Genomic DNA, 14,222 nt, shown 5'->3' with positions numbered 1-14,222 from the left:
CAGAGAATCTGGTGAGTTTCCAGAAGCCAAAGGGCAGATGGGATTGTCGGGAGGGGCATGGAGCCCTGAATCAGAAACAGGGTGGCCGGGACAAGAGGCTCCAACCTTGCCGACAGCAGGCTCCAGACAGGATTTAGGAGTGGAGGTCAAGGCGAAGGCTGACTGCTGGCCAGCGTGGGGCAGCCTCACCCCACCCCCACTTCCACTGCACTGGGCAAGTATCCCTTGACACCCCACCCTCCCCCCAAGCTGAAGCTCCAGACCCAGTGACAGAGGATAGGGTTGAGGGGAGGGGGAAAGTCTTGATTATATATACAGTCTGTGCCACAGCAAGAATCTCAATCATGTGAATCCAGAACTGGCCTTTCAAAGTTAAGTCCGAAAACTTAACCTTAAATCAAAAGGAAAAATATGAATGCTAAAATAAAAAAAGAAGAAAGAAGAACTGGGGTGGAGGAAGTCAAGGAATTCGTCCAGGGGAGAATGAAGAGGTAAGCATTGGAACCTTATGTGTAAGAAGACATCTAAGAGACAAAATCAGTCAAGGAAGGAAAGTCTCCATCTATCAAGAACCCCAGAAAGAAAAACAGGGAATGGACATAAGGAAATAATCTAGAAAACTTCTCTTTTAAGATTTCAGAGCTGACAGAAAACCTCAGTCTTCAGACTGGAAAGATGTCATCCTGAGATGAAGGAGGAGAGCTGAAAGTGAGTATTTAGAGCCAACCTCATGGGCCTCCCTGGTGGCTCAGACCATAAAGAATCCACCTGCAATGTGGGAAACTCAAATTGGATCCCTGGGTTGGGAAGATCCCCTAGAGAAGGAATTGGCAACCCACTCCAGTAGCCAGCCTGGAGAATTCCACGGACAAAGGAACTAACACTTTCACTTCACGCAATTTCAGGACACCAAGCAAAGCAAAGGATCCCAAAGGCTTCCAAGGAAACAAGAGTTACAAAGAAGAACCACACCCACATCCACGTCAGATTTCTTGAGCAACCCTGGGTGTCAAAGCAATGCCTTCCAGCCTCTGAGCACATCCAACCCAACCGCCAACCACATGTGAGAAATAAACCATGTTTTTGGCATGGAAGAACCCAGATCCTAAAATACAGACACACACTTGTGGGATCCCAGAGGAAAGCAAACATGGCGGCGGCAAGAAATGGCAGAACCACCCGAACAGCATGACAGGGAGAACCACCGCAACACCCACGTGGTACCAGCAGCCTCCACCATGAGGATGTGCGGGAGCCAGGCTGTCTTTTAATTTCCAAATGGGAAGATCATGATCCAAACATGGGGCAGACTAAAATCTGACATCATTCTAAGAAGTGGGAGGCACCCACAAACAGAACCTGAGTGACCTGCCTTTAGAACCGTCTCAAACAGCAACCCACTCCAGTATTCTTGCCTAGGAAATCCCAAGGATAGAGGAGCCTGGCGGGCTACAGTCCACGGGGTTGCAGAGAGTCAGACATGACTTAGCAACTGAGCACGCACCTGGAGAAGATGGGTTAGTGACAGGTGTGCACTTCTGCTCCAGTCGAATGCTCTGCTCAGGGTGAGTGAGAAACACATGAGCAGAACATTACATTATACATGCCAGATATCTGTTTCCACCTTTTAGAACTTCTCCACAAAGTGCAGGGAACTTTACCATAGGTATGGAATAAAACGCAGAAGATATTAACATTGACAGTGTAAAAACAATAGCATAGTATAAATGTATTCAACATGTATAAATGTATTCAACATGTAGTTTCTGTAGGAAAAAACTAAGAAGCAGTGGAGGTGTTTGACAGGCAAAGTGGGAAACCAGAGGTCAGACTGGGTGACTTACTTCCCACAATTTACCCTTTTACAGTTTCGATCTCTTTACTACAGCAGAGATCACCTTTTGAAAATGAAACCTCTATCAAGTAGGCGAAACCACATACCTGCTCAAAATGAGGTAGAGATGGGGTGACAGCAGGGGCAGAGAGAGGGGGAAGGAACCCTTTTCCTTCTTTTTCTGGACCGCTAACACATACTGCCTACAAGTGATGGCATTAGAAACAGAGGCTGAAATATATGATCCACAGGAAAAAATCAAAATGTAACAGAAATTGAAGGGAACGGGGCAGGGAAGAGGGCTTGGGTTGCATGGGAGAGAGTCAACAGGTTCTGTTAAAGGCGGCAGCACAAACCCAGCGGTCACCACAGAGGGGGCACCTGTGTGGGAGGGCCGCCCAGGCAGAGTGGCTTGTGTGGGCTTGCCTTTTGAACCCTCTGTGCTTCTGAACGCTGACTTCTTCACAGTGGTTGATTTCTAACACAAAACAAACAGAACCAAGTCCTTCATGAACTTATGGTGCCTTGAGGACAAAATCCAAGCCTCTAGGCAAGCTCGGGGCTCCCCTGGACCTGCTTAGCTGAGATCCCCACCCTGGCAGCCCCGCTGCTCTGGCATAGGCCCCACCACAGCTCAAAATGCTCCATCCTCCCGTCAGTTCATCCTCCTGTCTGTCCACCACAGGAAACTCCAGCCTCTGCCCTCCAGAAACAGCACTGCTCCCCTTGTCTGCCTGGTGAGTTGGAAGGCCACACTCAGTCTGTTCCCAACTTTAATTATTTCAAAGATGAGACATTTGCTACTTGCTGTTCAGTTCCTGCTGCCCAGGGCAGTGTCTCCAGCCTGCCAGCCTCTGAGGTCAAGAGCACAACCTCTTAACGGGTTTCTGGGGTGGGGAGGAGGGGCGGGGGGACAGGGGGAAGCACCAGGAAGCCCAGTTACTGAGGGTAATGAATCGGAAGCATCAGGAAAGGCTGGGCCTCACTTCCTGCCTCTGAGGAAGGGGAAGGTGATGGAGATGCCCCCGTGGGTCCCGGCAGCTGAGTCACCTTCTGTGGTGGGTCAAAGGCCGGCCAAGGCACAGCCAGCTCCCCCTCCCTCAGCCACAGGGTCCTCTTTGTCTTGGCGACCTCGTCCACTCCTAGAAGGGACCGCTCTGTGAGGGGAGTCCTCTGACAGCCAGCCCACACCCTCTCCCTCCGGGGACGCAGGCTCACCCCATCCTGGCCGTGTCACCCCCCTGGTCGCCCCATCTGTGGAGGAGGGGCTGACAGGATGGCCCCCAGAAGGCTGTTGTGAGGACTCACCCAGAGGAGGCACATGGGGGACCCAGCACTCAGAAAAGGTTAAAAGAGCAGCTGCCGCTCACAACCATGTTCCTGTTCGATGTCTGTCCCTGTCCCTCTGCCATGACCACAGCCGGCAGGTGAGCCAGTGCGAGGGCGACACAGGGCCCCGCAGGCAGCTGTGGTCACAGCTCATGAGAATGCAGGTAACTTCACCCCTTTACACATGCTCATTCTCCACATGATCAAAGGTGACCTGCACTTTCCAGAGTCCAGTGCAAATGCTGCTGAAACCCTGCAGGCGAGCGCACTGTCCCTCCTCTGCTGAGGGGCTGCTGGTCACCATGGTTCAGGGCAGCCTCAGTTGGGGGGCAGCCCCCTCTCCTCCCCACCCCGGATTCTCAGGGCTCCTCTCGCCTTGCGGCCCCAGGGGCTCTGACACAACTGTCCAGCTGCTCTCATTCTACCTGCAGCGAGGGGACAGGACCCCAGGCGCCCTCTGGATTGGAGATGGCTAGAGGGGAGCGGGAGGAGGGGGGGTGGGGGTCCCCCAGGAGCCAGTAGAGAGCTGCTGAGGGACATGGGAAACAAGGCACAGGAGGGACCCTCAGATTCGACTGAGAAGGAGAGGGCCCAGGAGGGGTGACCTGACAGAAATGACTTGGTGGCGCCATGGTGACATGGGATGCGGAGGCTGAGAGCCTGGTGGCGGGTCGTGGTGGAGAAGCTTTCGGGGGAGGAAACATGGATTGGCCAGCATGTGAGTGGGGTGAGCAGTGAGGGACTCGGGGTCTCACACTTTCGCATAGTGATGTGGGATTCCTGGGGCCACATAACAAAGCACCAAAAACTTACGTGGTGGCCGAGAACATTTACTCCCCATGGTTCTGGAGGCCAGAGCCTGGAATCATGGTGTGGGCAGGGCTGCACTCAAGAGTTCAGAGGCTCCGGGGAGGCCAGGTTCTGGAGGCCCAGCACCACTCCAGTCTCTGCCTCCATCCTCACATGACCCGCTTCTCCCTGCTTGTCTATTTCATGGGGATGGGACTGTACTCAGGAGCCAGGTCATCCTGGATAAGCTCCTCCCTGAAGACCCACATGAGCTGATGTTCATGCTTTCCCATCTAAGGCTCTGGGGATTAGGATGTGGACATCCTTCTGGGAGCCCCCATTCAATCCACCACAGTGGGAATGATCTGGGAGAGAAAGACGGCCCTGCTGTGGAAGAAGGACCCAAGGCTGGGGTGCTTGGAAAGGTGGGGCTGGGGGCACCCAGAACTGAAACCTTCTTTCCCAGCTGTATTTCAAAACATCACAGGGACTTCCCTGGTGGTCCAGGGGCTAAGATTCCATGCTCCCAATGAAGGGGGCCCAGGTTCAATCTGTGGTCAGGGAACTAGATCCCACATGCCCCAACTAAGAGTTCGCATGCCACAACTAAGGATCCCATGTGCTGCAACTAAGATCTGGCACAAATAAATAAAATAGACAAAAATAAATACTAAAGATAAGAAAAAAACCCACAACATCACAGGTGAATTTTATTATATGGGAACTGTAGCTCAGTAAAGAAGGCTGAACACCGAAGAACTAATGCTTTTGAACTGTGGTGCTGGAGAAGACTCTTCAGAGTCCCTTGGGCAGCAAGGAGATCAAACCAGTCAATCCTAAAGGGAATCAGTCCTGAATATTTATTGAAAGGTCTGAGGCTGAAGCTCCAATACTTTGGCCACCTGATGCAAAGAGCCGACTCTTTTCAAAAGACCCTGATGCTGGGAAAGATTGAAGGCAGGAAGAGAAGGGGTGACAGAGGATGAGATGGATGGATGGTATCATTGACTCAATGGACATAAGTTTGAGCAAACTCTGGGAGAGAGTGAAGGACAGGGAAGCCTGGTGTGCTGCAGTCCATGGGGGTCACAAAGTCAGACACGACTGAGTGACTAAAGAAGAACCACAAAGCTCAATTTAAAAAAAGGAAAAAAATGTAAACAAAACAAAAAGCCACTCGGAATGCCTTGCCGAAAACTTACAGTTCAGTCACTTAAAAGGAGCTCCGAGGATGTCACCTTTCCACCAGAGACGTAGTCTTGCTAAGACTCCCCAACACCTCCCTCCCAGACTGGACATGTGAGGCTCCTAGAAAACAGATGGCACCACATGGCAAAGGGGGCAGGAGGGTCCAGGGACAGACAGACAGACCCTTCCATCCTGCTGACCGACCCAGCCAACCCAGTGCTCCTGGCAACATCCTCCTCTAGCAGCGCAGCTTGGGGAAACAGTATCCAGAAGCAGGGAGGCAGGCCTCCAGGCAGGCAAAAGAGACCACTCAGTCCCCCAGTGGCCTGGGGTGTGGCTTTCGGGAACCAGATTAGGGAGGAGGAAGTGCTCTAGCCAGAAATGGCCCCAGGGTGAAGTGAGCGCTAGCAGCTGTGGGCAGACACACCCACCCTGCACCCCCTCCCTGCTGCCCTCTGGGCACCACTGTGCCTGGACCCTGGGTCAGGGCAGGCATCAGGAACCATGCAGACTCGAGTTGGGGCAGTCTCCTATGTGTAGGCGCCCCTCACTCTGAGGCCACATCATCTCTGTGTCCAGCGTCTCCGTGGCTCCCCTTTCCTGCAACCCTCCCTGGTCAGTATCTGCTTTGAGAACCGGGTGGTTATGGGACTGTGGGCTCTGTACTCTTCGAGTTGTACCCATCGTGGCCACACGGGCCTCACTCAGAGCCTTGGGGCACCAGTGACCTGGCACTGAGGGTGAGTCCAAACACTGTTCTTGCCCACGTAAGACACAGGCCTGAGCTCCTGGCCCTCATCTGGCTCCTGCTGCCTCTACAGGAGACACCTCCCACACCAGCTCACTTCCAACCTCACTTCCATGACCCGTGACCCTAGGGAGGGCCTCAGAGATGTGTGGGAGCCAGGCTAGTGAAGGGAGCGCTCCCAGTCTCCCCGAAGTTCTCAAACTTTGGTGGGTCCAGAAGTCCCCAGTGAATTCTGACACTGGAATCACAGGGTGATACACCCCACCCCATGGATTCTGAATCAGGAGGGCCCGGTGGAGTCCTATAATCTGCATTTTAGCTCAAGGGGCCAGGAAGTGCTGAAATAGGAGCCAGGAGAACCTCTCCAGCCTGTGAGAGTGGGCTTAGCGCCTTGTGGGGAAGTAGGGGGCGGGAGGGAAGGGTGGGGGGGGACAGATGCACCCCTTGCCGGGACGGGTCACACACACCTCGTGCAGGCCAGCCAGGAGGGCAGGGGTGGGACAGAGTGGGACGGGCTGCTCTGCCCTCCCCACACCTGCCTCCTGCCCTCAGCAGATGCAAAGAAGTCAGGGGCTGTGATTCACAGTTCTTTCCCCTTAACACACCCACACCCATTCTTTCAAGCCGCCCAGGAGAGACCAGGACAAGAACTGACAGATTCAAACTCCCATGGAACTTCCTGTTGCACGGGCGTGGGGGATGCTTTCTGAAGCTTGAGCAGAGGTCTCTCTGGATCTCCGTCAGGGCCAAGCCCAAGGGGCTTCCAGCAGATGAGGCTGGTGCCTGTGGCTGCCTGCTGGGTGCACAAAGTCCAGAAGGCCACCAAGTAACCAACATGAGGACCAGGAGGTGGGAAAGGGACCTCTATGACAAGAGTGTGCCGTGTGCCCTGGACCTCGGAAATTCCTGGGCTCTGTCACACCCGAGGAAGGGGTGTCGTGGTCGCAGGCTAATGGGCAGCACATGGAAAGGCCCGGACAGACAGAGGAGGCTCACAGCCCACCAAGCAGAAGGTTCCTGTTCCCGCTGGGACCTAGGTGCAAGGCACAGGGACCAGGCTTGACACGCGAGCCTGCTGGGAGAGTGTTTGTTGTTCCCTGTCAATTCCCCTCAAACAGGTTTCCCTTATAACCACCGACTCACTGCAGGCAGAATCCTCTTTCTGCCCCGTGGAGAACAGGACGCGGCAGGCAGGCACGCCTGGGAATTCGGGGCCCAGCACTGGGCCGGTCCTGTTCCCTCATTTGCTCCAGAGCTGCCATCCTGAGTCCCCTCCCTCCCCGACAGGACGCAGGTACCCACCTCTGGAATTACTGCTGGGATTAAAGGATAGGAGTTTAAAGTACCTCATAGATTTGGCAGACAGCGATTAACTCCTTCCTGTCCCACCTACCCCGTGACTCAGTTTCCCTGTCTCAGTTCTTAGTCCAAAGAGATCCCAAGCTCACCCAACTCAGAAACACCAAACGGCCTCCAAGCACCAGAGGCAGAGAAAGTGCTTTCAATTAAGCCCTGCGTGACACCCGGGCTCTCAAGCTCACAGCTGCACCTGGGGCTGCACTCCCCTTGCCGTCGCGCTCCATCCGAATCCTGCATCTTCGGAGTGTGGGACCAAGAGCGACCCCTCACGTCCTCCAGTGTTTGGAAACGCTGGTGCCACCTTCCCAGGGGCTGGGACAGGGCAGCCGAGGATAAACAAGGTTACACAAAGCACGAGGCTCTCAGGCTGTCGGTCTTAGCGAGTTGGGAAGCCCACTAATTCTTTAAAGTATAAGGGGGTGATTAGAGTCCGCGCGCAGCACGCAGGGCTCCCCAAAGTTAACTGGCACCTCCCTCCCCCCCACCCCGGTCGGTGCAGCCCGAAGTCTGGCCGTGAGCCCCGTCGTTCTGCCCCGCGCGTGCCAGCGTCCACGGTTGTCCTGGAGCCTCCAGGGCCCCACCAAGCCCAGGGAATGCGGGCGCCCACCTGTGCGCCGGGAGCCTTCCCGGAGCTGCCCCGCCAGGCTGCGCCCCCGGAGCCCAGGGCGGTCCCTATTCTGGCTCCGGAAAAGAGACGCACGCCCGAGGCACCCAGAGGGTCGGGAGCAGCGCACGTGGGTCGGGCGGCTGCGGGCCGGAACTCGAGTGCCTCGCGCCCGCCGCCGGAAGGGTCTGGGCTCCCGGGGGCAGGGGCCTCACCTGAGCGGGACGCGCACGGCCAGGTATCTGTCGACGGCCACGGCCAGGAGGCTGAAGATGGAGCTCTGCGTGAGCACGAGCACGAAGCAGGCGAGGAAGAGGCAGCTGTGGAAGTTGGTGCAGAAGCCCAGGCTGATGGTGACGGCGAAGGGGATGGCGAACAGCCCCACGGCTACGTCAGCCGCGGCCAGCGACACCAGAAAGTAGTTGGTGGGCGTCTGCAGCGCGCTTGAGGTGCCCACCGCCGCGCACACCAGCACGTTGCCGGCCACCGACAGCACGGCCAGCAACAGCTCCAGCGCCACGTACGCCGCGTCCTGCGCCTCCAGCGGCATCGCCGCCCGGCCCGTGCGTGCCCCTCCGCGTCTGAGCCCGGGGCTCGAGCTCTGACGGCCGGCGGGCGGGGCAAGGGCGGCGCGGGGTGGGGGCGGCGCAGCTCAGCGGCCGAGCCCGCCCGGGTCCGTCCCTCCGCCCCCTCCACCCCCTCCGCCCGCCACGGGGTTCTGCAGAGCCGCGCTTCCCGCGCTCCCTGCGCCCTAGCTGGCGGAGCGGTCGGAGCGCTTGCACCGTCCAGCCACCGGGCGCTGGGGGTTCGTGACCGGACTGGCCGCTCGCTCCTCCCCGCCTGTCCTTCGGGCGAGCTCCTCATCCCGCACCGCTGTTCTGGCGGCTGCCCTCGGCCTCCGAACGCTGACCTGCCGGCCCCCCCACCCCGAGTCTTCACGGCCTCGCCCTCCCAACGCTTCCTCGGCCCCCTGGTCACCCCGGTTGAGCTCAGTCCCCAAGCTGAACCCTAGATTCTGACACTGCGCCCCCTGCCGCCTATCGGACTCCCCAGGAGAACCCGGCCCAAGCCCAGCAGGTCCAAGACCAAGTCTATCCTCAGCCCTGCCCAGGCCCTGCCCCCTTCCCCCCGGGACTCAGTGACTGACCTCACCCCCGTCCCCAGTTCGCCCGCCCCTGGAGGTGTGAGGACACCCTCCCCGGGAGGACACCCATCCCGCTTCCAGGGCTTCTCTGCACCCCAGTCCCGCTGGTGGTCGTTCCTGACTGCCTGCTCTCACCATCCCCCAGCCCCATCACTGCCCCGGGTCCCTCTCCGGGAAGCTCCTGGTCGGGAGTCTACACCACCATTCCAGAGCACACCCGGCTTTACGAGGCCCCCACCCTACATCCCTTGCTGGCAGTCACCTGACAAGATAGTTAAGAAGAGTGTCGGGCGACAGGAAAAGATACTTGTGAAATAACGTCAAGCAGAAGCTAAAACATGGAGCTGCCTGATAAAAGGACAGAGGATTTCCTTTGGGGTGATGAAAATACTCTACGTGCGGGGATGGTTTCACAACTCTGTGAACAGAGGGAACAACTATGGCCGTGCCCTCTTTAAACTGATGACTGATGGCGCGGAAACCCTCTCTCAGCGCAGCCAATGACCACAGTCCCGCAGCCCCCATCAGCACGACTGGTACCACCTGCGGAGTTTCAGCAGAGGAATCAGGTCTGGGACGCACTCACAGAAGAGGTCCCGGCTGGGCGAGCTTGTGACCGGGGTTTTCTCTCTAGTTTCCATGTGGTTTTGTTACTTCTATCAGGATAGCCTGGTTTTGTGCTTTTGTGCCCACAAGCTCCACGCCCAAGTTCAGACTCGTTCCCTCCCCCGCCCACGTCCACTGCACTTAACTCAAACGCTGTTACCACAGGGACCAACGGTTGAAGCAGAACCAGAACCGCAGAAAGGTCAGCGCTTCCTGGGGGTAGGAGGTGAGGAGTGGGGGAGCGGCTTTCTGGGCAGCGCTGAGCAGTGGGCAGACAGCTGTGCCTGGCGGGGGTGGGCCTGGCTCACGGACGGCCACACGGGGTCGGGGATGGGGGGGGGCAGAGACAGGAGGCCCGCCTCGCTGGGGAACATGCTGGGGCTCCACTGGAGATGCTGGACACCAGCCCTGGGGAGCCTCTGAGCTGGGCGCTGACCATCAGAGCGTTAAGTGGCCAAGGTGGCTGGAGCGCTGGCACAGGAGGGAGCTGGAAGCCAGCTGGTCCCTGTGCTCTGCACAGCGTGTGGTTTGCTGTGCCTGGAATCCCCGGGTCCCCTTTCCAAGGCCAACTTCCTTTAAAAAACCTTCCTTGAATCACTCAAGCAGGAACCCTAACCCCACAGCCTGCCTTCGGTGCAGCCTGCCGAATTCCACATGACAGGGGTCCACGCTGGACTCCCAGCAAAGCTTCTTCCTCTGTCCTCTTCCACTGCAGTCCCCAGCTCAGACATGCCCTTCCACTCACCCTGCTGCCTACCCCTCTCCACCAGGTTTACCGGAAATGAATTCAGTGATCCTTACATCCACCCCAGAACTCAACGTTGGGATCTGAACTGGACCCACGGGGGTGGGGGGTGGTGGTGGCAATAACAGCAACAGGCAGTTATTGTTGAGAAAACAAAGGAGAAAGGGAGGAGTCTGGGGGAGGTCTTGAGGTTTAGTCTTGAAAGCAATTGGGGGCCAGTTCTCAGGAGCAGGGACCCCAGATTTGATGCCCAGTTCTGAGACTGACCCTGGACAAGTTAACTGGTGTTTCTAAGACATGGTTTCTTGCGCATAAGATGAAATAGCTACACCTACCTCACAGGTGTTGGGCTGAAAGGGGGCAGAAGGATCCATCTGCCATGTGGTCACCTGTAGTGGGATCCAGGTTCCTTGCAAACTCTTGCTGTGATGGGAACATGTGGAGAAATTAGGGCCAGAACCATACAAACCAGAGTGGGTCTTAACTGGTGATGGTGGAAGGCGTATTCTGTGAACCAGTTGACCTTGGGGACCTCTTCCAGAAGCCTGGCCCCCAGCCTCCCACTTCCCTCCCCCTGTGTCCTGCCTCAGCCATCAGAGCAGAATCCAGGTGGCATTAAGATGGCCCTAGAGTAGGTACAGCACTCCGAGATGTCATCAGAGACGTTAACTCTCTCTATATAAATGTAATAATAGTACATAGGTATCTCATAGTGATAGTCACAATTCTGAGAAGTGGAGGGTCTTAACCCAAGTGACACTGACCCCTGAATCCAGAGTGTTTAGAAATCTGTGCTTGTTTTTGGTCCCCTCTTTTGTGTGACCACAGCTGGCACTTTGGAGCAGAGGCCAGGAATGTTAAATGCCCTTTGCAATGGAGAACTGTCCCAGCAAAATGCCAATATCAATGTAGCCCTCATTGAGAAATTCTGACTCAAAATTGAATATTGGCTTAATGAAAAATTGTGATAAAGCTTTATAGAGGAATTGACCATTGGAGGTGGAGAAATGTGTGTATACAGAAAGGGGGTAGGAGAAACAGTGCAGCTGCCCGAGTAAAGTACCCCTGAGGCTAAAAAGAGGGTGCCCAGAAACTTACAAACATCAGAAAATGAGATGTCCCTAAGGAGCTTTGAAAAGCTCTGACTCATTCCTTAGAATATAGAAAGCTACATAGGTGTGCATATGCCCAGAGGAGACCTGAAAAAATAATCTCTCACTTCTGGCTGACTTTGAGGAAGCAGGAAATGAAGGCTAAGGCAGAGTTGTAAACTGTCTACCAGATCATTGAAAGCCAGCCCGACACACACAGGAGCCCTTCTGCAGGAGCAGGGGGACCTGTGGGGGACCTCTAGGGTCAAGGCACCTGAAGAAACCTCTGTCCAATCGTGAGTTGACCACCAAACTGAGAAAAGACTTCAACTGCCACACATGACAAAGAATATGGACATCACATCCTAGTCCAGGATGTGATCAACACACAGGTGGTGATGGAGGAAAGATGGAGAAGGGGCTTGTGTTCTTGATCACATCTTTGAACAGCACAACCAACTCCAGCAACAGCTCCCTCTGGATTTCTTGTTCAATACCCCCACAAATGTTTCCACCATTGGGCATGTTTTCTAGAACTCTTGGCAAAGCATGCCACAGAATTCAGAGCTACACAGTTATTGGTTCAGGGGAATCTTAGTTCTTGGCTCATCCGTTGAGACAGAACCCGATGGGCCAGCTCTCCCTGCAGGACTGCGACCACTGCTTCACGTCTCTGGACCTCTGTTTCCTCAATGATGAAATCGTGAAATGAGAAAGCTGAATTCAGTGACCTCTAACGTCATTTCCCTCTCTAACCTCCTGTCAATCAGAGTCCAGGACAGAACTCCTAACTCTGCACTGGCCACAGACACAGTGGGCAGCTAGCCCCTGCTCCAGACTCAGCTCAGCTCCAGCTCCGTTCTTCCTGGTGTCAGAGGTGACAGCTTGGATTCTGGTGAAATATGAAAAAGCTACAAAAGGAGAATTGCCACCCCCTTAAGAATAAAGGTTGTCCATGGTGGAAAAGTAAAACTGGCCCTTCAGCAGCTCAAGATGGAATCTGGTGACCACAGCCAGGTCTGGTACCTGTTGTTGATGTGTTGTTTTCACACATGGCAAAAATGACAGGTGCTCATAATACACATTTAAACTCATAGACATGTTTAAGATGGGAAAAGTGCTCTCGCCAATCTTCTTAATCCTACACCCCCCCACTGGGGTGCACAGTTTTGAGTACTGTTCCAGACATGTTTCTGTGCTTATATAAACAGGGAGCCATATATTATAGAATCAAAGATGTCAGTGATGACATATCCTGTGAAACAGGCACGCAACCTGGAATTAGCGAACTGGGGTATATATATGTGTGTGTATGCATATACACATATTTTTGTTTTAAATAAACGTAGACTTACCCTAGGCTTCCCTGGTGGCTCAGTGGTAAAGAATCTGTCTGCCAATTCAGGAGATGCAGGTTTGATCCCTGGGTCAGGAAGATCCCCTGAAGTAGGAAATGGCAACCCACTCCAGTATTCTTGCTGAGAAATTCCATGGACAGAGGAGCCTGGCAGGCTACAGTCTCTGGTGTCACAAAAGAATTGGGGACATGAACTACAGACTTACCCCACCCACTCAGATGGTCAAGAAACCTGTTTCTAACAACTATCTCATGGACATCTTTCAAAAAGCACATTCATCTGTCTTTCTCGAAGCTGTCCAGTATTCCATACTACTGGACACACACAGTTTAGTTTTATCACTCTTCTATTTATGGAAATTCCTGCTTTATTCCCATTACTTTTGCTGTTACTCTTGCTGCTAGCTCTTTCTGAATATCCATGAGTACTTTCTGGGCTAAATTTCCAGAAGTGGGAACACTGTATTAAATTACATATTTAACATTTAATGTTAACATTTAACACACTAACATCACCAAATCACTTTCCAGAAAGATACTGTGTATCCATCCTTCAGCAACAGTACATGAGAACATCCATTTTTGCATAATTGTGCCAACTCAGAATGTTGCCAACATTTTTTGCTTTTCCCTATTGGGTAAGTAAATGTTGATATCACTGTTGCTTTATTTCACATGACTTTCTGCTGAAGGCAAGCTTCCCTTCCTTCCTACTAATATTTTGCATTTTTTCCTAAGTGTTGTCTATGAATCCTTCCTTTGTCAGGATTGTTTGTTTTCTCTATTTTTAGGAGCTCTTTGTGTTACAGTTATTACCAAATGTTGGGTATTGCCAGTGATGTACTGGGGATATATTTCTCAGCCTGTTTTCCCCCTGGGCTGTCTTTAATCTCTTAATTTTGTTTACAGTGTCTTCTGTTGAACAGAAGCTTTTCATATTATGTGGTGAAGCAGGCCAGTCTCTAAACTGGGTGCTGTTCCTCCCTTGGGGAGGAAGGATCCAACCTGCCCCCCCGTCCCGACACAGTGGCAGGGTGCCCACCACAGGGCGCCCTCTTCCCCGAGCTCAGGGTGTGGGCTGCCACCCTGAGCCGCAGCACCTCTGGACTCCACTCTGATGCAGGAATCACTGCTCTCTCCCCAGCTGATGCCATACTTTCGAAAAGTGCTGACTTGACAGTGTCTTGGTATAGGTGTTCCTTTGTTGTTCAGAATTTTCTTGGCCTCCTCGGCTCTGTGGATCAGATTCGGGTTCCCATCAAGCACTGCGGGGCCCCGGCCAAGTGGCACAGATGCTCAGGTGAGCGTATGGAGCTCAGCGGACCCTATTTTCTCTGAAGGGAGGAGTCAGGCCATTTTAACAATAGCTCTGAGGTCCGGCACGGAGGCTGGGGTCAGGGAGAGCCCACAGGCTGGGCCTGCTTTTAT

The 14,222-nt window shown here is 54.3% G+C and overlaps 1 protein-coding gene and 1 long non-coding RNA gene across 3 annotated transcripts in view; both read right to left on the bottom strand.

Annotated features, from left to right (window-relative positions):
* Positions 1-8,434, bottom strand: part of ADORA2B (adenosine A2b receptor) — a 31,273-nt gene extending 22,839 nt beyond the window's left edge. For both annotated transcript variants that reach the window (XM_081583760.1, XM_081583759.1), the window contains exon 1: positions 8,067-8,434. In XM_081583760.1, the coding sequence (XP_081439886.1) occupies positions 8,067-8,401 (335 nt within the window). In that variant the 5' untranslated portion in view covers positions 8,402-8,434. The remainder of the gene's footprint in view (positions 1-8,066) is intronic.
* Positions 8,435-9,327: 893 nt separating this feature from the next.
* Positions 9,328-14,177, bottom strand: LOC145543149 (uncharacterized). The gene is made up of 4 exons (XR_014080488.1): positions 13,951-14,177; positions 12,793-12,958; positions 10,682-10,769; positions 9,328-9,538 (listed from the first exon to the last, which is right to left on the bottom strand). It is a non-coding gene; the product is annotated as an uncharacterized LOC145543149 (long non-coding RNA).
* Between the last annotated feature and the right edge of the window lie 45 nt (positions 14,178-14,222).

The sequence above is a fragment of the Giraffa tippelskirchi genome, chromosome 3 (assembly GCF_054371585.1).
Source record: "Giraffa tippelskirchi isolate mGirTip1 chromosome 3, T2T-mGirTip1v1.2.pri, whole genome shotgun sequence".
NCBI classification, from domain to species: domain Eukaryota; kingdom Metazoa; phylum Chordata; class Mammalia; order Artiodactyla; family Giraffidae; genus Giraffa; species Giraffa tippelskirchi.
Note: the sequence above shows the minus strand (reverse complement) of the source record. Positions and strands in the feature narration are given on the sequence as shown.